The sequence below is a fragment of the Amblyomma mixtum genome, chromosome 5, assembly GCF_055824585.1.
Source record: "Amblyomma mixtum isolate Tamu chromosome 5, ASM5582458v1, whole genome shotgun sequence".
Classification (NCBI taxonomy): domain Eukaryota; kingdom Metazoa; phylum Arthropoda; class Arachnida; order Ixodida; family Ixodidae; genus Amblyomma; species Amblyomma mixtum.
In genome coordinates this window covers 81794894-81819364 of record NC_143016.1, presented here as the reverse complement: position 1 = coordinate 81819364, position 24471 = coordinate 81794894, and the positions used below count along the sequence as shown (strand labels likewise).

Below are 24471 nucleotides of genomic sequence, written 5' to 3'. Positions count from 1 at the left end.
TGCCCCGCGATGGCTTTTATTAAGTTATGCCAAATAGACTTCTGAGGTTCCTTAAATCTCACTCACATACTACAGAAATACAAAATAATCCAGTCATTGTTTTTTTAAGTCAAGTTAAATTATTTATAAAGATGTATTTTGGCGTCACTTGGTTTTAGGCGCTACAAGTCTTGCATTGTAGGAGTGACTGTACCAGTAATAATCTGAGCGAATACTAAAGTTTAGTGCTGTAGAATGAATCATACACGTAAAAAAGGCTCAATCGATTGACATTGATCTATGACAGGCTTGAGTGATGCATGATACTCCTGAACCATGAACCCAAGCGCTGGATGTACACGCACATCCTCGTGACTCGCGGGTTCGCGGGTGCGAAGCAAGTCAAATCGGCGTTATCAGCTTGGCCGAGTTTCGAGTAGACGAAACTTTCGCTCGCAAGTGAACGTGAGATGAGAGGCGCGTGACTGGGCGTATAGTGATTTCAGAAGTTGTATGTAGTACAAGTCATGTTAGCGAAGTTAGTTTTCATTGCCGTGCTGACGGCCGCTTACGCCGCAGATAAAAGAAAGGTAAGTCACAACCACAGATCGCATGTTATGCGCGCTGGTACTTGTCTTCCAGTGACGAATTCGTCATCTGGCAGATATATTTTGGGAGCGCAGATTGCGGTTGATGTGGAATTTTTGGTTACGATTCCTAGACTAGCATTTATGCTCGCAGTGACGCGTTGCAGACAGCCGGCCAAGATTTCATTGACTCGAATTTCTTGCTATTCGCGCCTCCACCCACTTATTTTTTATTTCTTGTGTATCGTCTTTTTGTTTGAGGGATAAAATTTGAGATCCTGATGCTTTTGTTCTTGCTCTGCTGAAAATGCATCTCCAGTGCTGGTTCGGAATGCGCCGTCAGCAAAACATCCAGAATATGTAGGTAGGCATTCGCGTAATAAAATGCATGGCAAACCAGCGTGTCCATTAAAAGTAACGAAATGTATTGCTATTTGAGCTCGAGTTATTATCATAGCTATACGTCGAAGTTCTTTTATCTCGTTTGGTATCTCGCTGGCGGGTGGAGAGGGCACTTTTGCTTATGCCTCGCTAATACTTTAACAGTGGTTGGTTGTGCTAGCGATATGAGAGCAAGGCTCAGCAATTATCTCACGATGAACTCCCGAACCGCGCCGTGAAGTGTTGAAGGAGGGGATTGACAGGAAGGGGAAAGAAAGAGTAGCAGCAGTGGAGGCAGCATGCAGGGCTCTCGGTTAATTTCGACCGCCGGATGTTCTTTTATTGCAATCACTTTGCACAGTAGATGGGCGTTTCGCCTTCATCGAAACGCGGCCACTGCGGTCGGGATTCTAAATCGAGACCACGTGCTCATCAGCCGAGCAAGCCTGTGAGCCATTGCATGGGTTATAATTAGGGCCCGGAAATTTAGGCACTAAAGAACCCCGAAATAGGCAGGCATCTAGGCTCTAAAAAATATTGAAATAGGCGCTATAAAGCAAAAATAGGCGCTTTGGATAATACTCTTTATTCATAAGTACAAAATTTGCAAGTCAAGCACAGAGCATAAGCAGTCCTCAACTGAAGCAATAAAGCGCATTCTCAGGTTTTCGAACTTGAAGCACCTTGGGTTTTCGCTAAGCATAACTTTGTACTTTGAAAGGATTCTTTGACATCACATGAACTTAGTGGCGCGAACCTAAAACATGAGAGTTGATAAAGGTTTAGGCCTTCAGGCGATGTGGCCGTGTCGTCTCCGCGTAGAAAGTCTCTGATTTGGAAAATTATTTCTAGCCATCTATATTTTCTACCAATTGTTGCATCTTCGTAGAAGCAGTAGCACCCTTTCCTTCCAGTCGCCGAAGTGCTGCTGGAACTTCTGCCACTACTTTTAACGATTCATCTATTGAGAGTCCAGCCTTTTCCAACTTTGTCATCCTTTCCGTCAATGTTGAGAAGTTTGCACTAATGTATGTCAGGTCTACTCTGCGTTCAAGTTACAATTCGAGAAAAACGTTCGGCGAGACCTGCGCCTTTTGTGCGTGCATCGGTGCGCGCCTTTCACCATACATAGACAGATGTCTCAAAATTGAAAAATGGCACCGAGGACCGAAGTGCCGGATTTAGGCATTGATAGGCAAAAAGTGCGGTTAAATAGGTAGTATTTCCTAAAAAATGACAAAAAGGCAGGCAAGTGCAAAAATTCAACGTTTAGGCATTTATAGGCATGTTTAGGCAAATGCCTAAATTTCCCGGCCCTAGTTATAATTCTATAATTTAACAGGAAGAATTGACGTACTAGCCTATTGATGATATGCCTTAGCCATCTTAGCTGGCTTTTACAGATACATAAAATTGTGCCTTTTCTAATGTTTCTGTCTGTAAGCTAACAGAATGCACATGCAGCAGCGATGGGTCAGAATGGGAGGCAGGGAGTCGCCTTTTATTGTGTCCCAGTAGACGAAGAGCACTGACGTATCTAAAAGTATGGACGTGCGAATAGTACTTTTTAAAAACAGTTGAATACAAATAGTGTAAATAGGAAGCATATTGAACAGTGATAGAACCCAATTGAATATGAATCAAATGTTTTTGCAAACATTTGCACATAAGTAGTGAATATTTGTGTAAAACCACCAAGTGCGAGAAACAGACAGGTCCTGGTGGCATTGCTGTGGTACAGTGCTACAACTTAAGGAATGAAAGCTAAAGCTGTCAAGACGCAATGCTGACCTTCTCGGGTGCGCAACACGAAGTCAATATGCTAACTATGACAGTTGTGATTACCTTTTGCTACGGGTGACGACCGCGAGTTAACTTATGCCGCATCTCAACAGACGAGAGGGGCGATATCTCGACAGCGATATTTGTGACATTAGAACTCTCTTTATTTCAAAGGTGTCTTCACAGTGTAGTTTTTAAGCCCTTTACCCACACAAATCAAAAGGCCATCAAACGTATGAAAATTAGAAGACCGAACTGGCAGCCATGGCTGTGTGTGGAAAACTGGCTCTGCAGGCTGCAGGTCAGCCATGTGGGGGTCTCATGCTGCGTAGAATCTTTCTGGCATGCTATGCCACCCCTTTTTCCTCCGTTTAGGCAGATTGTTTTTCCTGCATGGAACAACAAGGGAAAATAGGGAAGGACATGCATAACTTACTTTCTCAGGATTTTTACGTTAGAATTGACAGAAAATGACACAGTACATGCTCTAGCTCAGCACCATCATTTGTTTGTCCTTACTTGTCTTTTTTATGTACAGTCTTTGTCAAAAGTAACCAGGCTGCATGATTTGCATCCAGACCGTACAGTGGAGCCCTTACAGCTTCCCTGAAGCTGAAACGGTCGTTAAATGTAAGGACTGGGGGTCTTCTCCCCTTCCAACACCTTTTGATCTTTAGGAAAGCCATCAGGGCTCCACTATACAAGCTAGAAGCAAACCATGCAGCCTGGTTACTTTTGACAAAGACGGTACGTGTGAAAAAATGTAGTGCAGTTTCAGGTTTTGAGGTTTTGCTTATAAATACAGTGCCTTCTCGTCGACTGACAGAACTGAACACCTTGATTTGTTTCCAGCTCACAGCACATCTCAACCCATTCTGTGGTGACAAGCAGGAATGCGGGCTGTGCTACGTGACAGCTGAAGGCTCAAATGACACACTGCATTATTTTTGGTCAGTGCTAGGAGCACCCGCTGCATTGAGTATCCAAACCCCTCCGGACAGCCAACTTACCAGCATCTCATGGGATGCGCTACGTAAGCACAACCTGAGTGAACCCATATTCAAGTTTAGTGGCCCTGTGCTGTCGTCATCAGCTGTTGTCATCTCAAAGGTGAGAACAACATTAACAGTCGGGATCTTTTGCTGAAGAAATAAGAATGTAGGAATGGCGAAAAAAAAAGAAAGGTTTAAAAATATTGGCTAAAAAGACAGAACACAAAAAATTGTAGTATAATATAGCAACAGGTAGAGGAGAAAAAATTCAGGTAATGATTGTATTTAGTGCAAAGAATAAAAACTCGCCTAGTCAGGTAAAATTAAAAATTGGTTATGAGGACAGTAAAGACGCCACAACTGTGTCGGGAGTGAAGGATGGAAGAGAGATGCACCATAGTGGAGGGCTTCAGATTAATCTCAACAACCTAGGGTTTCAATCAACCTGGAGCCCTCTACTATGGTGTCTCTGTCTATATGACATGAAACTGATATGAACTAACATGAAATGGGGCTGCGAAGTAAAGGTATTCTCTACTGTCTTTTCAGCAATTATTAAGTGGGAAAAGGCTTTTGCAAGGCATTTGTAAGACATGCTGCTAGAAGGCTTGTTTATTAACGCAGAGGTTTTGTCTTTGGCATTTCATTGCTGGATGATGCACTGTCTTTCAGCAATTTCTGTTTATCCTGTTTTGTTGCTGTTAAGAAAGCTTGCCAACATCTGATCTTAGTGCTTGTTTAAAGAGCACGCAGGTTGATTTATCTTGTGTTAGCAGCCTAAAACCTTGTATCTCCCTAACAGGACTTGGTCACTAGCTTTGATAGTACTGAAGCAGGGACCTCAGTTCTTCCTTTGTGCGCATCTACTGTAATGGATGTGTCACCTATCATCATTCAGCTTTCAAGCTTGGTCTGGAGCTTTGTGCATTTGCCAGCCTCACCATTTTTAGATGAGTATCGTTAATTGGATGCATGCCCATCTTTCTAAAAATGTCTTTGCGCTGTGACTTGTGTCGCTTCTCACAGTGTGGGTAATAGCAGTCAGATGAAGTGCTGAAATTTTTTCGCGGGGAAGTAACATTGAAAGCTAATGCATTGAAGTGAAGGATTTGAAGAGACAAGTGCTTAATTTGCATGCAGAAAAGCCCTGAAACATTAAGGGACAAATATTTGTGTAAAAGTTTTGTCTTTCTGAATCCTTTTGTTTTGCCTTTCCTCAGCTCTGGGAGTACAATGACCCGGACAACAAGGCTAAGATGAATGCGACAATAACAAATGGCACCCACAGCATTGACGAGAGGCATCTCCTGTGGAGGAGCATTGACGGCTGCATTGGCAATGGTAGCAGCATGGTTACTGCAACGTTTGTTGCTAATGGGACGAACTCTACCGATGATGAGGGATTTTTCTCACGAAATGGCACCATTGAGTTTACAGTAAGTTTGTCCTTTTACTGTTGAAAGCCTTGGTCTTGACTTTTTTTATGAGATTTCTTGCTTGGTGCAGCGCAACCACGTAAGATACTTTTGCAAGATGAGCAGTTATACTAATTAATGAGCAGTTATTTCAGCCACATACATTCCTGCCTGGCTATCCATTCAAGAGAAAACATATTTGGCTTAAATGTACAAAATTAGGCAGCTTCTGCATTGTTTTCTGTGAGCTTGGGCAGTAGATGATCCCCTGCTGTAAAAAGGCAGTCCTGGTTGTGGTGTTAAGCTAAGTGTTTTGGTTTCACTGTGCCAAATGCTATGTAATTCCATCCTCTGCATGTTTTAGTTACATAGTGCTCAATATATAGCAGCTGATACTCGTGTTGCTTGGGAAGAATATTTAGTTATTCTCATAACAGATGTGGTCCTCATTGAGCAGACCAAGTGGACAAGACAAATGACTATGTATTTTTGCTGCCATGCACTTCTAACATAGTGCGATGCTTACTCTGTTGTCTCTAAATTTTAAAATATATCCTGTGCATAGTGCACAGTGTTGGAAAAGAAATAAAGAAGATAGTTGTTACCAATGCCATATGTACTATAACTGTGAACTTCTGAAATCAGCACGCTTGTTTACCTTGTGTTTGCCTTGTTTAAATGTTGTTTCATCAGCAAAAAAAAAAAAAAAGCAAGAGAATGGAAACAAACTTTTCAAACATTCTTGCCCCCTTGGCATGCTGTCAGGGAACAGGTCTAAGAATAATGTTACTGCATGCACTAGTAACTGCTGTTGGCTGATGAGCCTCTTCATAATTCAATATTTATACTTTAGCACTGCATTCATGGAGAGTCAACATTGGCTTGCTGTCCATAGCATAACAAGTACAGTGTACTTTCAGGACTGCAGTTCTCACCTTGAAGTCAAGGCTACATATATTATAGTGCCTTTGTTGGTTTGCAAGCTCATATACATACAACAGAATCAGTAAGCTGTGTCCTATGAATGATTGTTTGCTTTTTTGTATTACGGTGGAACAGCAAACTGTTCATGCAAGCAGCTGTAATGCAGAACCTGTGGATAATTTCGTGAACATACTCTTGCCTCTCTGCAGCTTAAAATCCAAGACAGTGATGGCCATGACACCCAGCTTCCGCACCTCTTCTACACCAGCAGCAGCAGCCAAATACAGCTGTCTCTCCTCAACCTCTCACCTCTGCTTGGCAAGAAATCGCAGTTCGCATTTGAGCTGACTGTGCTTGATGACTCTTCTCGCAATGGAAGCTACCACATTAGCAACGAGACAACTTTTGATGATGAGTACACACCGGGTGTTTTTACAGTGAGTAAAATCGCCATCCAATGCACATTCATTAAAATGGCCCTGGAACACCTTCTGAGGAGAGCACATAAACTTGCTCAAGTCACTACATTGTGTGTTGTTACGAACACCTGAGCCAAATAATAGCTAATAGCTTCTACAAGCAGCAGAGAGTCTACAATTGCATGCAAAGGTTAGCAAGTCTTTCCGGCGACTTTTTCATACTCGTACCTCTCAGATCATGAATGGCAGTTTACCAGTATCCCTCAAGAGAAGTTTGCAAGAGCTGTATCTTACCGGTACTCACCTATGGAGCAGAAACTTGGAGGGTCACGAAGAGGGTTCAGCTTAAGTTAATGACAATGCAGCGAGCTATGGAAAAAAAAATGATAGGTGCAATGTTAAGAGATCGGAAACGGGCAGAGTGGGTGAGGGGACAAGCATGGGTGAATGACATCCTAGTCGAAATCTAGAGAAATGGGCTTGGGCAGAGCATGCAGAGTAATGCAAAGACAAGTTAACCGCTGGTCCTTAAGGTTAACAGAGGGGATTCCAAGAGGAGACAAGCGTAGCAGGGGGCGGCAGAAAGTTAGGGGGACATATGAGATTAAGAAGTTTGCGTGGATACGGGGGCCACAGCTGGCAAAGGACAGGGTTAATTGGCGAGAAATGGAAGAGCCCTTTGCCCTAGTCAGGCTGATGATGAGGAGGCAGAACATCTTTGAAAGAATTGCCCTGGTTGTGTGTGTGCACGTACCTACTGTCTTGCGAAACGTCTTTGGAGGAGCACAAAAGTGGTCACATCACGTGCCTTTGTCCACCGAATGAAGGGACCTTTGACTGTGCTCCTATTGCATCATCACCGCCTGTACATTTCAGAGTGTGGCCATGTTCGATGCACAAAAGAGTTCAACGTTCTACCTCCACTGGAAGCCAGTCTGCTACCGTGACCCAGGGAGAACAGTGACGCTGTCAGTGGATGCTGCCATCTACAACTCCACTGCTGCTGCTGGTTGGTGGACCTTTAATGTGGCAACAGCGTGGCTTGCACACAGAGCACCACGAGTGGCATCGTCGGCTATCTCAGTGGCTTTTGGCTCCGAAGGCGATGGATGGTACCAGGAAAATGGCTTTGCCACTTGGTGAGTGATGGGAAGTCCTGCTGGTTGTCATAGTCACACTATCCAAACCTGGTATCTGGAAACTGCTTTTAATACAAATGTGTACTCTGGCTAACTGGGAGGGTCGAAACCCTGAATAGCAGAATTTCTAACTACTTTCTTGGTCTGCATGTAAGTTTGAGGGCGAGTTTGTATTAATTCCAAAGCAGTCTGTGCCGAATTTTGTTATCCGTGGCTTACTCTAAAAGCAGTGCAATAGGGGATACTCAAAATTCCGCCAGTCCGCTCTTCCACATAACAATGTTGTCCAAGACAAGATGACTGACCATGCGTGTCCAGCTGAAACAGCAAGGAGGACTAGTTTTTTTATTATTATTATTCTTCCAAATTACATTTCTTACATACTATCTACACCCTTAATGCCTGTCCTGTAGCCCGCGCAGCTTTTTTATAGAGAAGTCTGCCATCTTGTCTTTGGCAACATACTGATGTGGGAAAGTACACTTGGGGTATTTTGAATACCCTCTAATAGGCACGAGGAAAACTTCAGAAAACCACGGTCACGTACTAACTGTGGACCTTTAGTTTTCAGCATTTAATACCACTGCTCTCTACAAGAACATCACAAAAGCTACGATACCTTTCTTTATCGCCTTTAATTTCTGGTTTTTGTCATGAATTTTAATTTCTCTAAATGAAAATTGACAAAAGTCAGGAAAGTAAGTTCACAGTTATGTTTCTCATCACACTTCACCTCTAAGAGCCACCTGACAATAGATCTGTTGTACGTACTGTAAAAGCAGCAGTTGTTTTCAGCTGAGTTTGCTCCTCCTTTGTTTGATTTAAAGGGACCAATCACTGACCAAAAACTTGTTACGAGTTTATAGTGGAAATGAAAAGATTGTGCCTCATATTGTGAGAATTGATTTCTACGATATCGAACAGATGAGGATTTATAATTTTAATGTGACATTGAAAATCACATGAAGTGCCATCGTGCAGTGAAACCCTGCCATTATTAGTGTAGTGCACCCCATGACCACATCTCGGTAAAATGTCACTGCTTTGTTTTAAATGCAGTGTTTTTTCTTTCAGGAGCGTTCCTGATACTTTATTACAGGTTATGCTCTCTCCAGTGCACCGTTCGATAAAAAGCAATACACCCTTTGCATCGCCGAAAATTTTGTCACTTTGTCAGCTTATGTCACTAGATGGCGCCACTGTGTTTTGAATTTCTTGGATGAAGCAGCAACCACTCAAATTTTCCTTGACGAGGTGTACGTCATTGTGCTGCAATAGCTTTGGGTGTGGAAATTGAAATGGATGCTACTCTATATTAAACATGTCTAATTACTGCTTGGGGGAGAGATGCATATTATTGTTTGATACTTCACTTCTGCCAACATGCAGTTGCTGTCACTTTCGCTAATCATGGCTTCCAACATAGGCCTATATAAAAATGGGTGCATGCACTGATCGAAAAATTCTCAGTAAAAATTTCCTACGTTTGTAACGAAACCGTTGCGAAAGTGAACATTTGGGATAGCAAGCTTTGCGTTTCGCCGGGAAAAATGAGGTGCTTAAAATTCAGTGTTCTGTCCATTTAACAAATGGCACCAGATCTTTGCCTATATACATGTAGCTATATCAAAGCATTGCTACTTGTGTGTTCAGCAACTACAGGGATGTACTGTAGGCATGACATCGATAGGAATGCATTCTTTCTAAAACTTAGTGTTCACACTGCTGTCTGCTATTCCTTTGGGCACGGGCACTTTTTCCAGCCTGATCACCGACCATATTTCTTTGGCACATTTAGTTTTTTTGCTTGTAGCACTCTACTAATGGATGCAATTTTTTCATTGTGCCTAAATGGGTTTGCACAGTAAACCTGCAAGTGGCACCTTCACTTCACATTTGCTGTTTTGCTGCACGCAGGTCGATGTCAGCCGGCTTTGGAGAGTTGCCCCAGGAGCACGTTTCTGCAACAGTGCTGTCAGTTACGTCTGTTGGTCTCGGCATCCCAGCCATCGTTGCTCTTGGCACCGTGATCTACGTCTCACTGCACAAACCCGAGCCAAAACTGTGATAGATTTCATCATTACTCAAATGGACAACGCACCACTGTGACTGTTGAAGGACTTGTGCATGCAGTGTGGAAATGGCAGAGTATGTGCCGTGAGGAGGAAGTTTGGATACTATAGAAAGCAAGAAACAAAACTGTGGCAGCCTAGAGTTTAAAAATGATGTCAGCGGCTGACACAGTAGATGGTTGTAGTTTGCAGTCTTGTATTTGTAATGGTAGAGACCTGGCTGTCACATTCCATCAGTAGTCACTGCTAGTCCACATTACATATGCAGTTAGGTACTGCAGCAAAGTCCCTATTTTTCGTTATGACTGCAGTAATGTGTGGTGTATCACATTACTCCTAATGGTTAAGTTGCTTTTAATCTTGTATTTGATATCAAGTGAAACGAGGTTGTGAGGATGCCTCCCTGGTTTTGCACCTTTTGTAGATATGTTTCAGATGCACTGTTCAAACAACATAGGGATGAAAAGAGTGCACTTGACTTCTGGAAAATACCAAAAATAAAGATGCGAAGACAATAAAAGACACCTTAAAAATGTCCAAAAATGGCAATTTATTACAGCAAACACTTTGTAAAAAAAAAAAAAACATGAGGATGGAACTTGCACTGCACTGAAAGGCACTTGCAACTTCTAGTAGTGTTCCAGAGATCTGGCTGTGCATGGCAGCATGAAGAGCTTGTCTTGGTGCGACAAACACATCGCGAGATTGGCACGTGAACAGCAACAACATGGAGGTGTTGCTCCCGTATTTCTAGGCTGGCACTTGTGCAGTGTCCTTGGCACGTGTGTAAAAAATATCACTGTCTTTGGGACACAGCAACCTGGCTTGTGCGCCTTGCACACGGCATGACTTGGCTATTACTGGCGGGCTGGGCTGTGACTGTGATAGACTGAAATCCCTGAATGTCGTAGCCAACCAGCAGCCTGTGTGCTTCAAGACTTGCGAAGAGGTTCCTTTGCAGCATTGTACACCAAAACAGGTGACCAGAACTAAAACCTGTGACTTTATGCAACTTAATGATGGTCGTTGAACTACTAGTTGCCATGCTGAGTTTCTCCAGTCCTTGAGCCGTCTCTTTTGGTGCCTGCCACGAGGTCATCTTCAATCTTTTGAGCTGTGTCTGGTCGAAAAGGCACGAAATGTTCGTTCTTCATGGTGGCACTGGTCCCAAGCTTCCTTTGGTAAATATGGCACTGACAGACAACAAAGAACAGTGGCGCATGAGAGGTCTCTTCATTCGCCAAACTCGATCATTGCCAAATCTTGGAGTATCTTGACTTTAGCAAGCGCTTTCTTCTTCAGAGAAAGGCGCCGCAAAGAAGGCACGATGGAAAGGGCAAAGTATTCGTCTTCGTCCAGTGGGCGATTCAAGATGTTGAGCACGTCTGACTCAAATGAGTCCATTGACTCGTTATTAAGATGGGGTTTTTTCTCAGGTGGTTCAGGGCTCTGGTGGAGTCTGAGCGGGGCGTAGTCCTCGGGAGCAGTCTGCGGGGAACCCAGCACCAGTTTGGGGCAGTGAGAGTGGGCTGGCGGTGGGCCTTCGCTGGCATAGCTGTCGTCCATGGTAGCCGGCTCGCTTCCATTTGAGTAGTGGTCTAGTGGGCCTGTGTCTGCAATGCGTAGTGTCTGTTTGGCTCTGGAAACAAGAGTGCCACACAAGTGAGAAAAGTAGACAAGAATATTACTCTATTACTTATGCGACTGCAGACAATGATCAACAGGCATACAGGGTCATTAAAAGACAATGTCAACACAGCAGGAGCTTCCAAGAAGATTGAGGCATGTGCTTGCATTTATGTTCCACGATGTACAGATCTGACCACACTCGTTTAGAGCACTGTAGCAGCGTGCTGCATAACAAATAATGCGAAATCATATGGCTGCTCTTTTAAAGGCACAGTGCTTGTACTCTGTTGCTCATATGTCTGTGCAAATGCCTTCAAATGAGTACAACCACTGTCTGTCAAAGACAGTACCTGCTTAAAATCTTTGGTCTTGTGGAGCTCAAGAATCGAACCTCTTTAGACAAACCTGCTCACAGCTATACATACACTAGTGTTGAAGGCTCTAGGAAATTAATGGTAGAGAACAACTTTTATTTGTTTTCTACAAATGAAATGAATCTCTAGAACATCTCTAGAAATGAAGCCACAGTGTTTTTGCATCCAATTTGCATTTTCAATAGATGGGTGCTGCTTGGTGTTGAGTACTTCCATTTGTCAACTATATATTTGCTGAGTACTTCCATTTGTCGACTTTATATTGTGGCCAAAATTCTGAATTGGCCTAACCTGTGCTTCAGAGGGCCAAGCGGCAAAAATAGATACATGTACTCAATCTCCTAGTTGTAGAAGTAAATCGCAAAGCAATGTGTATATAATAATGTTCGTCTTTTACTGCACAGACACGCATAATATCGCGTGCGCCCGACTGGCGACTGCACGAAAAGTTGATCCGCTACAATTATATTTTGGTGGGTAAGCAGTGCACTCAATACGGACTACACAAAAGAAAAAAAAAATGTATTGTGGCTCACCTTGCGGCTCTGCCGCAGTCCTTGTAGAAGTCCAGAGAACTGAAATACACCCACTTGCTCTTCCGAGCCTCCCAGGGCAGCTGGCTGGGATTCTCCAACGACCTCAGCTCTCGAATGTACCGGTCGCGGAGTGATTTCCACAGCCGCTGGCAATCGTCAACTGCGGAATGAGGAGGCCGTTAATAGGTTAGCAGCAAGCAACGAGTGAACCGTTCACAATTAACGCCGCACCAAAAACAAAACAAAGCGAAATGACCGAGCTGTTATGTAAAGAAGCCACCCTCAAGGAGGTGCTACAGTACGTGTTTCGAGGCTCACTACTTTTCGAATGTGGCAAAGTGCCAAAAACAGCGTCCGTCCATCGTGCTCCTTCTCTTAAATTCAGCGCACGTCTAGCAGTACGTGAACAGCACCTACCGAAAATTAAGCGTTAAAAAAAAAAAAGCCCCAATTTAAACAGTGCGCGCTGCCTCTAGCTCTGTCACGTGAAACGCACGTCGTCTTTGTTCCGTACAGCTTGAAGGAAAACGTATCGTACGGGACGGACTGTACCGGTGTCTGACGACGTAAACTGAAAACAAGGCAAGGAACTAAAAAAAAAAGTACGGAGGGAGAAAAATATAAGCGCCTCAGCGCCGATGACGCTCGAATACTGTCAAGAACCTCATCGTGACTGTTGCGCGACGTCCAAACAAGCTCAAGACAGGTCGGCACTTACCGGTGTCCATTCCTGTTTCTTGCCTGACCATATCCCAAACCTCCCGCTTTCTGTCCACATCCCTGTAGCCAAGACGCTTGCAGTCGTACAGTATCGGGTATTTCTTGACGCTGGATATGAACGACTCGACCGAGTCCGGAGCCATCGCGTCTGCCGTCTGCGATCCGTCTGCTTCGCGCGCCGCGTCGAGTGGCGACCCTCGGCGGCAGCTAAGCGCCAGCGGCTAAGCGTGGCCAGCGTCCACGCACTGGACAAAGGAAAGCGAAGCCAGCGCTCTCGCCACCGCCGCACCCGTACAGACAGACACTGACCCCCGCAGCCGAACGAGCGGCGGTGTACTTCCCCCCTCCCTAACCAACACACCCCCGGGGAGGTGCCGACCAGCGTCAAAGCGACCCCCCCCCCCCCCCCCTTCTGCTCGCGTCCCTCTCACGGCCTTCCCCCGCGACCGGACCGCACCCCCGAGAAGAGGGGGAGATAAAAGAAAAAAATCACAAAAGGAAAAAAAGATTCCTCCCAGCGACGTTTTACGTCGGGCTCGGCGGCGCTACCCAAGTTCCCGAGAAACATTCCAGACAAAAACGGGCCAGCCGCGCTTCCAAGGGCCTGCTCCTAATTACGCCGAAGCCGCGCCGAGCATCAGCGGCGGCGGCGGCGGTGCCTGCCCGCTGCCTGTTTACTTGATGGCGCGCCGCTAACTTGGTCCGCGCGCGCGCGGCCAAGCAAACAGCCACAAGAGCACCGCTCGGCCGGGTGGCGGGGTGGAGGGCGGGCATGCCGCGCTCCCCCCGCTGCTGCTGCCGTCCGGCGCGGCGACGACGCTCCGAGCGCCGCAGCCGCCACTGGTTCAAAGATCCCCCCTCCAACCGACCGGCAAGCAAAAAGTGTCACGCGCAGAGAAGCCAGCCCCCGCAGCGGCGGCGAAGGGGGGTTGCAGAAGACGCCCCAGCGTCAGGCCTGCAGCAGGCGCCGCCGGCCTTCGCGGGTCCTTTCGCCGCCGCCGCCGGATAGGCCGGATAGGCCGGCGTAGCGCCGCTGTTTTTCTCGGAAAAGGGCCGACGCTCCCCTCTCCGTCTGCTGCGAGCGGACACGCCGCTGCCGCCGCCGTGAACGCGACGACCCAGCTAGCGAGAGGATGGCCAAGTAAAAAGCGAAGGGGCAAAAGCCCGCAGCCTCCTGCCCCTCGTCGTACGCTTGGCTAGCTCTTTCCCCCCTTGAAGGGAAAGCTGAAAGGCGCCCGCGCGGGGGGGGGGGGGGCACCCAAGACTTGAGCCCTCCTGCTTTTTGGTCCGTCGCACCGTAGTTCCCCACCGCTGCTGCTGCTGCTGCTGATAGGCTGCTAGCGTCGGCGCCAGACGCTCAGCACAACTGCTGGCACTCCTCACTCGGCCGGGGGTCGTGAGGGAGCCCTTTCCCGCGGGCTCCCTTTTTCAGCTTCCGCTCCCCTCTATGTCCGGAAGAGAAGGGCTCCCATTTTTGTCGGCGCTGTGTTAGCGCCGCCATTGACGCCCGGAATTGGCTTCCGCCCCAGCAGCGTCGCTCCGTTTACGACATATTTCAAGACTTGGAAGAAAAACCCGTTTGCAGGGTCCGCGGACGGACGTCCAACCGCGTCACTTTAGTGCTTACGGCCCTGTGCAACTCGGTGCGAGCGGCCTGGCACTTCTGGCACCGCCCACCATGAGCGACAGCTTTTCAGCGCCCCAGCAGCCCGAGCGAGACAGCTCTCCTCGCTGACATAACAGCAGTGTGTGGCTTGGCTTAGGAAGCGCACGGCGCCGGCTACACAGTACCATGCTGAAAAAACAGCGCGGCGGCAAAAGACCGCATCTTCTTAAGTATCTGCGCTGTTTCGTCAACATGATCTCTCAGCGACTAACCTAGCCGCACTTTCTCGCCGTAAGAAGCACGGTGCGCACCTGCGCGCTCCGGACGTCCTCAGCCCAGACAGGAAAGGAGGCAATTGAGAGGCGTGTCGAACGTGTACCCGCGCGGGTGCGATCGGCGAGTTGTTGTTAAGCGCCTTTATTTGCCGAAAAAGAAAAAGTGCCATGACGCACGAAGAATATTCGTCCCCACCGCCCGGCCGGCTGATGCGAGTCGTCCGGAGTCAGCGCAGCAAACTGCACCCATCAATCGCAGGCTTGCTCGGATTCCACGTGGCCACTAACTGCAGTAACGCTACAGCGTGCTGCTTAATTCTGTTCATGAGCCTTTGTGCGCTCGCTGTTCCAGAACGCACCAACAGTGGAACTCGAAAGCTGGAACGCATCTGAAATTTTTTGAAATAGGGTTTTGAATAGTTTGAATAGACCTTTTTTCGGCATAGCATCGTCAGCGGTGTACCGCATCGGAATACAGCTAGGGTGGTTAACTAATATTGAATAGTTAACGTTTCAACTATTACTGATAGTTTCGTTTACTGAGAGGCGCGTAGTCCACCGTAAGTAATATCCATATCAGTTTTTAGAATTTCGAAATCGCAGTTACCCATCCGCAGCTGTGGCCCAACATATTTTGCCTACATCGCGCCAAAATACACGTGCTTTAAAAAAGCTTGGCAGGAAAAGCAACCCCTCTGCCCATTTGTGGAAACTAGTGAGTCAGCTATTCCTCGAGGATTTTTTTCCTAGAAGGCCTGGAATCCAGACGACACTCTCAAGTTCTTTGTGGGAGTGAAAACACCGGATGTCCGCTCGCCGCCTGCAGCAGAGCAGTCTTTGTCGACATGCAGCAGAATATTTTAAACAAGTTTAGTACGACATTCCCCACTCCTGCGGGCCCGAGAACAAAGGCCGTTTCCTTCCGTTTCCTACCTAGCCTCTGCTGCAGTGCTACAGAGGGTTGACCGCGATCCTCTACTCTGTATTGTACCACTTTTTCAACAGCTCTCTGTCAACTGGCGACATTCCTGAGTTTACTCAGAACCGGGGAACTTGACTCTTTTTGAACTTGACGGGGAACTTGTTTTTTTATAGGAACGAAACCTTTCGTTGGAAAACGAGCCTTGCGAAGAAGCTGACTTACAGATTTCTGCAAATGGTTGTTGGGCCACACTGCCGAGGATAACTGCGTTTTTCGAAATTCTAGACTGATGTATTACCGGAGTCCTTCGAGAGCACTCCTGTTGCGGTGGGCTACACGCTTCTCACTGAATAAGAAGAATAATGATAATAGTTACAAAGTTAACTATTCAGTATTAGTTAATCTGCCCACTACAGTTAGCACGTGTTAGCTGTACTCTGGTGCTCTATGCCGAAAAAAGCGCTGTTCAAACTCAAAAAGCCTATGTTTAAAAACTGCAGAACATCTTAGGTGAAATACCCGGTGTTTTAAATGCTTGGTGGCGCACAGCTAAAATGGAGATGTGCAGAAAAAAAAAAATACGTCCATGGAGATGACTAGGAAAGGCCTTTTGGAGATATCTATAGCAGCCATTTTTTTAAAGAATATTTCTTGCCGTTGGAGGTAAACGCGAGAGAATACTTCGAGTAAAAGAGAGGCTTGCTGCTCTAATAGTTGCATGATTTAGGAGAACGCGAAACCCTGGCCCAGCACGCACTCCATGGCGGAAACAAAAAAAATTCAGGGGGCACTTTGGCTCTCTAAAGTGCTGCAAGGCGAAAGCGTTTCCTGGCCACTGTTTGTTTTTATTTACTTTTTATTTTTCATATTTTGTTTGTTTATTTTTTGCTCATTTTCTTAATTTTACTGTTTTTTTATTTCTATTTCAACAACTATATTTTGTTTTTATTTTTGTTTATATTCTTATTTTCATTTTTTTATTTTCCTTTTCTTGACTTTACTTCTTTTATTTTATTTATGAAGCCCATGCATTCACTAGATGCGCCTTTATTCATGCTGGAACCTTGAGCCTTTTAAACAGTGACGCCGAAAGGCGGACGAATCTGCCGACACGGCTGCCGACGCGTCTGCTAACGACAGTATGAGGCATTAAAGGCTTTCGCCTTAAAAGTTTAGCTTGTGTTGGAAAACGCAGACACCTCGCGCGTGCTTGTGTGAGTGGCTGGCGTTCCTTCACCGTGTCACTAAACGCGTGGTGTGCTGTAGACTTTGCAGACATGTGGCCAGTTCAGCCAATGGGGGGAGAGCGTTTCCTTTTTTTTTTTTTTTGGCGCTCCGCTGCATTGTGTAGCGATCAAATTTCCGCATTAGTACAGCGTACTAGATTATCAGGTGTTCCAGGGAAGACTCAGTAATTCTCAATAATAAGTTTTTTGAGGTAAAAAACATCGCTTTTTCAGCATAGTATTACCGGTGTTGGCGGACACCAGAAAACCAGTGAATAGTTTTATGTAGTAAGTTGGTTAACTAATTTTTAATAATATTTATTTTTTAACGATTATAGCTAGGCGCCTAGCTAAAGTTAGAGATTTGTAGCCAGCCGTTAGCAATAGCAATATCAGTTTTTAGAATTTCGAAAATGCGATTATTCTCGGCTCTTTGGCTCGAAAAAAAGTGCCAAAAAAAAAAGTGTCAAAATACAAGCGCTTTCGAAAAGCATGCAGGCAAAGCAACTTTTCCAGTGCACGTAACTATAGGCACCCTGCACCCGCCAGGCACCGCCACCGTCGACGCTGCGTTCAGCGCCCCTCGCGGTTAGCTGCTTGTATTCTACGACGGACTGCCACTGATCCAACACCCAAACGAATCATTTGGGCTCCTGGCCACCAGGGCTTACGAGGTAATGAGGCCGCTGACGCGGCTGCCCGAGCGCTTACTCACCGGGCTCCTCATCCCAGCTCTTCTGGCTCGGAGACTAACCAGCCGCTGCTGCGATTCAGGGAAATATTAACACATTATAGCGACAACCACCGCCTTTTCCCGGCCCCTGCAAAAGGGCTGGGTAAGACGGAGGAGCGAACTTTAAGGCGCCTGCAGACAGGTACTCTACTCTGTCCCGCAATAATAAAACATTACGATCCTAACACGGATGGGCGATGCCCACACTGTGGGGAGACCTGTGATATCTTCCACATGGTGTGGGCATGTACTCAAAATCCCCACCTCCCCCCTTCCCCTACCCCTTCCAGAGAGGCATGGGAGACTGTCCTCCTCAACTGCTCCTCGCTTGAGTCCCAAAGGGCTCTGGTGAAACGGGCGAGAGACGGGGTGTCCCGGACTAGGGACGCCGACCATGTAGCGGGGCCACTCTGTGGCTCACAAACTCTTTTTCCTAAAATAAAAGTTTTCACCACCAGTTCCTCGTCCTTGTCAGGAAGGCTCGCCTCGCCTCTTCGAAGGGATGGCGTCTGCCAGCGGCGTGCCGCTTATTGTAGAGGCGGGATTTCGCGCTATTCACGATGCGGAAAATTTTTTTAGAGGAGCAAACATCAAGAAAGGCACGAAGCTTTTTGAAGCAGGACACGTACACAACGTGAAAGAGGTTGTGTCGTGCGACGGGAGCGAAGTTGCAGCCCGGTGCATTGCGCAGACGAGCATCACTGCGCCACCGAAAACCATCAAATTAACGGTAAGAAATATTTCTATCTAATGTCTGTTAGCGCTGCGATCTTACTTTATTTTTTTATGTAGCTATCTTCAAGTAGACAGCTTGTTGCCACGAGCTGCAGTTGCAAGGCAGGCGTCGCAGGCAAATGCAAACACGCTGCTGCCGTTGCCGTGTATTTGGAGCAGTGTGAAACGCTCTCTAAAACGAGCCAACCGCAAGCCTGGGGTGTTCCTACATGTAAGAAGGTTTAGCCTAAACTTTCGAAGACGGCCAAGCGGTATAACATTGAAGGTAACTAGAAAACTCCAGTTTTTGAGCGAACGGCGCAAACCTGACTTGATAACATTCTCGTTTGCAGCACCTTCGGTTTTCGATATGAAATTCCCTGTTAAAACTATCCCTTGAAATGATGTACCCGCTGTGTAATCTGCCACTCATATTTTTTTCATTTTTTCAGCAACTGCTAGGTCGTTATCGCTGCAACACGTGCGCCAATATTTTGGGGATATCAAATGTCCAATAAATGAGCTTTTACAAGCAGAAGAGGATGAAAGCTGTGGTGAAGCGCCTGTGCGCACTGAAACTCCTGCCGGCAACGTAAAACTTTTTGACTGGGATTGTTCAGAAAAGGCCTACCCCAGCTACTTCATGCAGGATTCTTGCAGAAAGCTTGTGCTAAAAAAGCGGAACTTCACTGCAAGGTTTGTTTAATTTCTACACAGTTAGGACAAGTGCCCTGATTCTTCGACATTAGGATATGTGATTACTGTACTAAATTATCACCCAGTCTTTCAGATGTGGAGGCAAAGATTTATGAGGAACATGTTGCTGTTGCCCCTGAAAACGTGCCTTCACTGTCCAAAAAGACGCTGGACGACAAGGCGCAGTGGAAGCGTGCTAGGATTCCGCGCATAACCGGAACAAAGGTAAGTGATTCTTTGCTGCGCAAAATTTGGTCTTCCTCAGGTGTGAGCTCGGACGAGTTGCGAAGTCAGTGACCGGAAATCGCAGGTGCAAGAAGAGGGAAGGGTTCCCAGAGATCCATTAGCATTCCTCGGCGTCTGTTGAATGTGCCATGAGTTAAAAACCTGTCTAGGAGGTAATGCAAGAGTCAAGCAAACGCCTTCCGCACGGGTTTGACCATTGTTAGACCAGAAACCGCGCGCGCGTGTTGGCCGTCGCGAAGGGTGGGCCCCGCAGTTGCACAGTCCTTGGAATGGCAGCTGCGGAGCCGAACGAGCTCTGCCGAGGGCCTCAAATTCCAAGTAAAACCCGCCGGCCACCAATGGTGGAAAAAAAAAAAAACACCAAAAAAAGGGGATTCGGAGGACTCACTACGAAATAAAAGAACTTTCGCATACCAGAGTAAAAGGTTGGAAATAGCAGTTCGCTGTGAGCAAACAAAATTGTGATAATGTGAGTAAACTTGCCCTTGGCGCAGAAATATCGTTTTGGCTCTAATTCTAAGCTCTAATTTTCTTTTGCTGTTTCAAGCCAGACAGTTGGAACGTCTACATTTTAATTACATCCTACTACTACATCCTACTACACAGCAATGTGTCCTGCTGTTGTTATTAGTCATTTTGTGCTCGGAAAGGAGGCGCACAACTGCTTCGCGATGGCGCGCGCAACACAGCGCGAGCTGTCAGACTGCCCCCGCCTTCCTGACAGGGACGCGCGCGCCGCCGCCAGTGGCGATGCGCAGGGTGCCTATAGTCAAAAAAAGCCAAATTTTGTCGAGCCACAGCGCCAAGGGTAATCGCGTTTTCGAAATTATAAAAGTTGATATGGCTTTTGCTGACGACCGACTACAAAACTCTAATTGCAACTAGGCGCCTGACTGTAATAGTTAAAAAGGTAATTAAATTTAATTAACCAGCTTACTACTTAAAATGATTCACTGGTTTTCTGGTGTCCACCAACACTGGTAATACTATGCCGAAAAAGCCACATTTTTTACCTAAAAAAAAAGTCATTTTTGAGAATCAGTGAAAGTCTGCCCTGAAACATGTGGTAGTTTTAGGGCGAATTTAAGCAGCACGTTACTTCCGAGCGCTAACGTTTATTTCGACGCGGAGTATTCGTTATCCTCTCTGCTTACTAGCGCGTGCCGCAGCTAAAATTTTCCAAGAGGCGAAGGAATTTTCGGAGAGAAATTCGAACAGCGCCCGTCCTGTCTTGTGTGTTGTCCCTTGTCCATGTTCTTTCGCGCTGCTTTTGCCGTAAATTATCACTGTGGGCCTTGTCTCCATTTTGGGAGAGGGGGGGGGGGGGGGGGGGTTGGCAGCCGTGTAGAGCATCCAACTCTCCTCCACTTCGCTAAGCGTTTGTTTAAAGCCGAGGAGCTCTTATTGTGTTAATACGATAACAGAAATGAAGGAACAAGAAAGTTGTTTAAATTGAGGCCCATCCAGTGGTGTGCGTTTTCGGCTAGCCGGCCCCGCTTTGCGGTGCTAGATTAACAGTTGGAGTGCAACTTGAACTGCACAGTGTGGTATATGAACTTCACTCCGTATTCTGGGATGTGGAAGGCACCGCCAATGTATTAAGGCGAAAGCCTTTAATGCCTCATACTGTCGTTAGCAGACGCGTCGGCAGGAGTGTCGACAGACGCGTCGGCAGATTCGTCCGCCTTTCGGCGTCACTGTTTAAAAGGCTCAAGGTTCCAGCATGAATAAAGGCGCACCTAGTGAATGCATGGGCTTCATAAATAAAATAAAAGGAGTAAAGTCAAGAAAATGAAAAAGAAAAATGAGAAAATAAACAAAAAGAAAAATAAGATGTGAAAATAAAAAACAATAAAATTAAGAAAAGGAGCAAAAAAACAACAAACAAAATATGAAAAATAAAAAAGTAAATAAAAACAAACAGTGGCCAGGAAACGCTTTCGCCTTGCAGCACTTTAGAGAGCCAAAGTGCCACCTGAATTTTTTTTTTGTTTCGTAGATACAATAAGCGTGACAACAGGCCTATTTCGGGACTCTTTGATGGGCAGTTCGGGGAGCGATCTCTTCTGCACGTAACTAAACGGTCACTTTCACCGATGCCCACATATCCCGAGCGATAATAATTAACATCGAACAAGGCGCAGCATGTTTGTCCAAGAATGAAGAGACTTCTCCAAAACTGATACCCTATAAGGGTACTTCGTGTTTCGTTAATGCTTGAGCTTTAGAGGGGACACGTCGCGGTAAAGAAAGCGAAGCCCTGCCCACCATGGCAATTAAATGGCAATTAAAATTAATGATTGGTCGCGAGAGGTTGCTCGGGAAGAGCAACCTGGGTCGCACAAACCACACCGCGATGGCAGCACCTGTCATCGCAGGGCAGTGGCGCATCGCTTAACCGTTGCGCCAGCAGTGGCATATGAGGATTCCCATGTATCTATGAATGTAAAGTAAAAGATGACTGGCGTCGCGGCGTTAGAAGATGATGGATAGAACAAAGACACCAAGAATGAAAAAGTAAACAATTTAAAAAGAAATCAGTGTGTGGTCAATGAGGGTATAGTTCGTAACGGCGGCCGCTCACGCATTTCCGTTGTGTCGCACAAGCGAGCGCCATTCAGTTTGTTTTTTTATTTTTCCACTATTCGGGAGATAAAAATCTGGTGATATTTTTCTTAGTACAAATTCTGGTACTGATCGGGTTATTCCACAAAAATGTTCATAATTCGGTGTTTTTTTTCGTGTCCTTGTTCGCAGCAGAAGAGAAGTTTACCATAAGTGCTTGTTCTTGCTCGGTATGCAAAATGGCCGATTTTTTTTTTTTTTGCTCAGTACTTCGCCAACAACACAGAAATTACAGGTTGCGCTGTAAAGCTGTTTACCAAACCGTATTTCTTTTCCTTTTTTATTGCAACGATTTCTTCGCGGACAGTAGCAATATCCTACGCAGCACTTCGAATACGTGCATGCCAGCCCGCCTTGTATACACATGAAAGAAACGGACATTCAACATCACAGCCGCCATTTTAAATGCGCAAGAGCCCTGGAGCAGGATGTTAGCCTGGATAGCACTTGACACAACTATATCGAATAGATGCTATTCAGTACCCGTGTCTTCGTTGGCTTCTAAAAACGTTTTGAGCACTTAACATCAAATTAAGCGACATCGTGGATAACGAGCGTTCAAAGACGTTTAAAATCACCAGTCGAACGAAAATGCTCCTCTGAAATAATCATAGGATATATCCGCTAATTTTCGTGCGGTGTCTTCAGATTTGAGAAGGAAAACATAGGTTCTTTCCAGGGGTGTGCGAATATTCGAAAATTTCGAAAACCGAATAAAATATCCTCCTATTCGATTATTCGAACGCATAAAATAGTGTAACTTCGAAATTTCGAAATTAATCGAATACGCCCTCAAGTTAGCGAATACTTTTCGAATAATTGGCTCGAAGTTCGAATAAGGCTATACCGTATTTTCTTCCGCGACGATTCCAGAAACACGCAGGGACCATACACGTCGTGTTACCATGCTGCCGCGATCGGTATGCGCTGGATGGAGGGTTCAGCGCCGTGGTGCGGGCCATTACGTGGCGGTGTTCAAAATCCTCATACATGGCCTCTGAGATTGGAGACCGCGACACGGCCCAGGCAGGTTCAGCAAGCCTGGCAGCTCGGAGTCCATGCCTCATACGTAGCTCTCGCCCATCTGCACTGAGTTGCGGCGCTAGTTTATTATCTTCAATTATCAACAGCAAAGGACACTTTTTCTATGAGCATAATATGACAAATGATAAAGTTAATGCACTGACTTCGTGTTGCGACCCCTCAAATGGAGATCAGTGCTGCGTCGTTAAACAGATACAGCTATATATAACTGGGAAAGCACGCATCGCTGTTTCTCACAATTGCGCATTGAATATTCGCACAAACTGCGAATACTCGTAAAAATATTCGATTCGTATTCGATTCGTATTTGAATTGGTAGCAAAGCTACAGTATTTTGCATTCGATTCGGTTTGGATAAAGTACTATTCGCACACCCCTAGAGACTTCCATTTATATATAATATCGAGTCCCTCAAATCCTTGCCCTCGTGTGTCTTCTAGAAAGGGCTTTTTTTTTAGAAATTGAGTTTGCTTCGATTCTTGAGAAATTTTTCAAAGTGCAAGGATCGGATGACATCGGTTGCTAGTCAGCACATCGTGCAATGCTGATTAGGCCCTCAAATCCTTGCCCTCGTGTGTCTTCTAGAAAGGGCTTTTTTTTTAGAAATTGAGTTTGCTTCGATTCTTGAGAAATTTTTCAAAGTGCAAGGATCGGATGACATCGGTTGCTAGTCAGCACATCGTGCAATGCTGATTAGGCCCTCTCGTGTGACATGTCCAAACAACGCACACACTCGTAGAGCTCTCGCAATTCCTCCGTGCACATGATCCTCGCGGCTCAAGCCCACCACGGATACCAGTCTCTTTGGAAAGCATGGAGAATGCTGTAGTTTTTGCCACGTAGTTTTTGCAACGAAATGGGGTCATCGCTGATGGAAAGAGTATCGCACAGAGCTTCCTAACTTCGTAACAACCGATGTTGAAAATTTCTGGCGAGTACCAAGGCCGGTATCTTCACTCACATACAGGGCTCGTCAACACACTACGCTGAGCTCATGAGTACGAAATCTCAGCATGGTAGAAAAGCGAAAAGCACGCGCTCCTGCGAGGACCACGCATACACACTGCGGCCAGTTTTGAGGCCAAAGCCGAGGAGACGAGACGATGACCATGCCAGACGCAGAAACAAACACGACCGCCCGACAGCTGCCTGTGACCGGAAGCCATTCCCGGCCCACGAGAACGGATGTGCTCCTGCAGCCCATCAGTGCGACCATCGACGACCTGTACACGGCTGCATGCGTTCGCGGCAGCGAAAACAAATAGACGGGACCATGGCCGATGACAACGAGGGTTGAGGAGGGCGTGTACCGTTAAGAACCATATGCCGACAACACGCAGCCAACCCCGGGCTTCACAGGCCTCTCGAAGCATGCAGAGCCGCCGGCGCGCGTACACACAAACACTCACACGTGCTGAAAAGCGTGTAAAATAAC

At 46.2% G+C, this 24471-nt stretch overlaps 2 protein-coding genes across 2 annotated transcripts; one reads left to right on the top strand and one right to left on the bottom strand.

Moving 5' to 3' along the window:
• The first annotated feature begins 337 nt into the window (after positions 1–337).
• LOC149342808 (glycosylated lysosomal membrane protein A-like) lies at positions 338–10529 on the top strand. The gene is made up of 6 exons (XM_089545284.1): positions 338–569; positions 3582–3839; positions 4942–5157; positions 6270–6497; positions 7356–7618; positions 9536–10529. Exons 1-6 carry the CDS (start codon positions 507–509, stop codon positions 9684–9686), a joined length of 1179 nt encoding a protein of 392 aa, XP_089401410.1. The 5' UTR covers positions 338–506; the 3' UTR covers positions 9687–10529.
• Positions 10211–13285, bottom strand: LOC149342807 (transcription factor Adf-1-like). Its single transcript, XM_089545292.1, has 3 exons — positions 12948–13285; positions 12230–12389; positions 10211–11329 (listed from the first exon to the last, which is right to left on the bottom strand). Exons 1-3 carry the CDS (start codon positions 13090–13092, stop codon positions 10924–10926), a joined length of 711 nt encoding a protein of 236 aa, XP_089401418.1. The 5' UTR covers positions 13093–13285; the 3' UTR covers positions 10211–10923.
• Between the last annotated feature and the right edge of the window lie 11186 nt (positions 13286–24471).

Excerpts from the sequence above, each read along its gene's own strand:
- LOC149342807 (XM_089545292.1), bottom strand. The coding sequence starts at position 13,092 with ATGGCTCCGGACTCGGTCGAGTCGTTCATATCCAGCGTCAAGAAATAC. Across the intron at positions 12,390-12,947 it reads AGAAACAGGAATGGACACCG|TTGACGATTGCCAGCGGCTG; the intron begins GTAAGTGCCGAC and ends CTCATTCCGCAG. Across the intron at positions 11,330-12,229 it reads GACTGCGGCAGAGCCGCAAG|AGCCAAACAGACACTACGCA; the intron begins GTGAGCCACAAT and ends TCTTGTTTCCAG.
- LOC149342808 (XM_089545284.1), top strand. The coding sequence starts at position 507 with ATGTTAGCGAAGTTAGTTTTCATTGCCGTGCTGACGGCCGCTTACGCC. Across the intron at positions 570-3,581 it reads ACGCCGCAGATAAAAGAAAG|CTCACAGCACATCTCAACCC; the intron begins GTAAGTCACAAC and ends ATTTGTTTCCAG. Across the intron at positions 5,158-6,269 it reads ATGGCACCATTGAGTTTACA|CTTAAAATCCAAGACAGTGA; the intron begins GTAAGTTTGTCC and ends GCCTCTCTGCAG.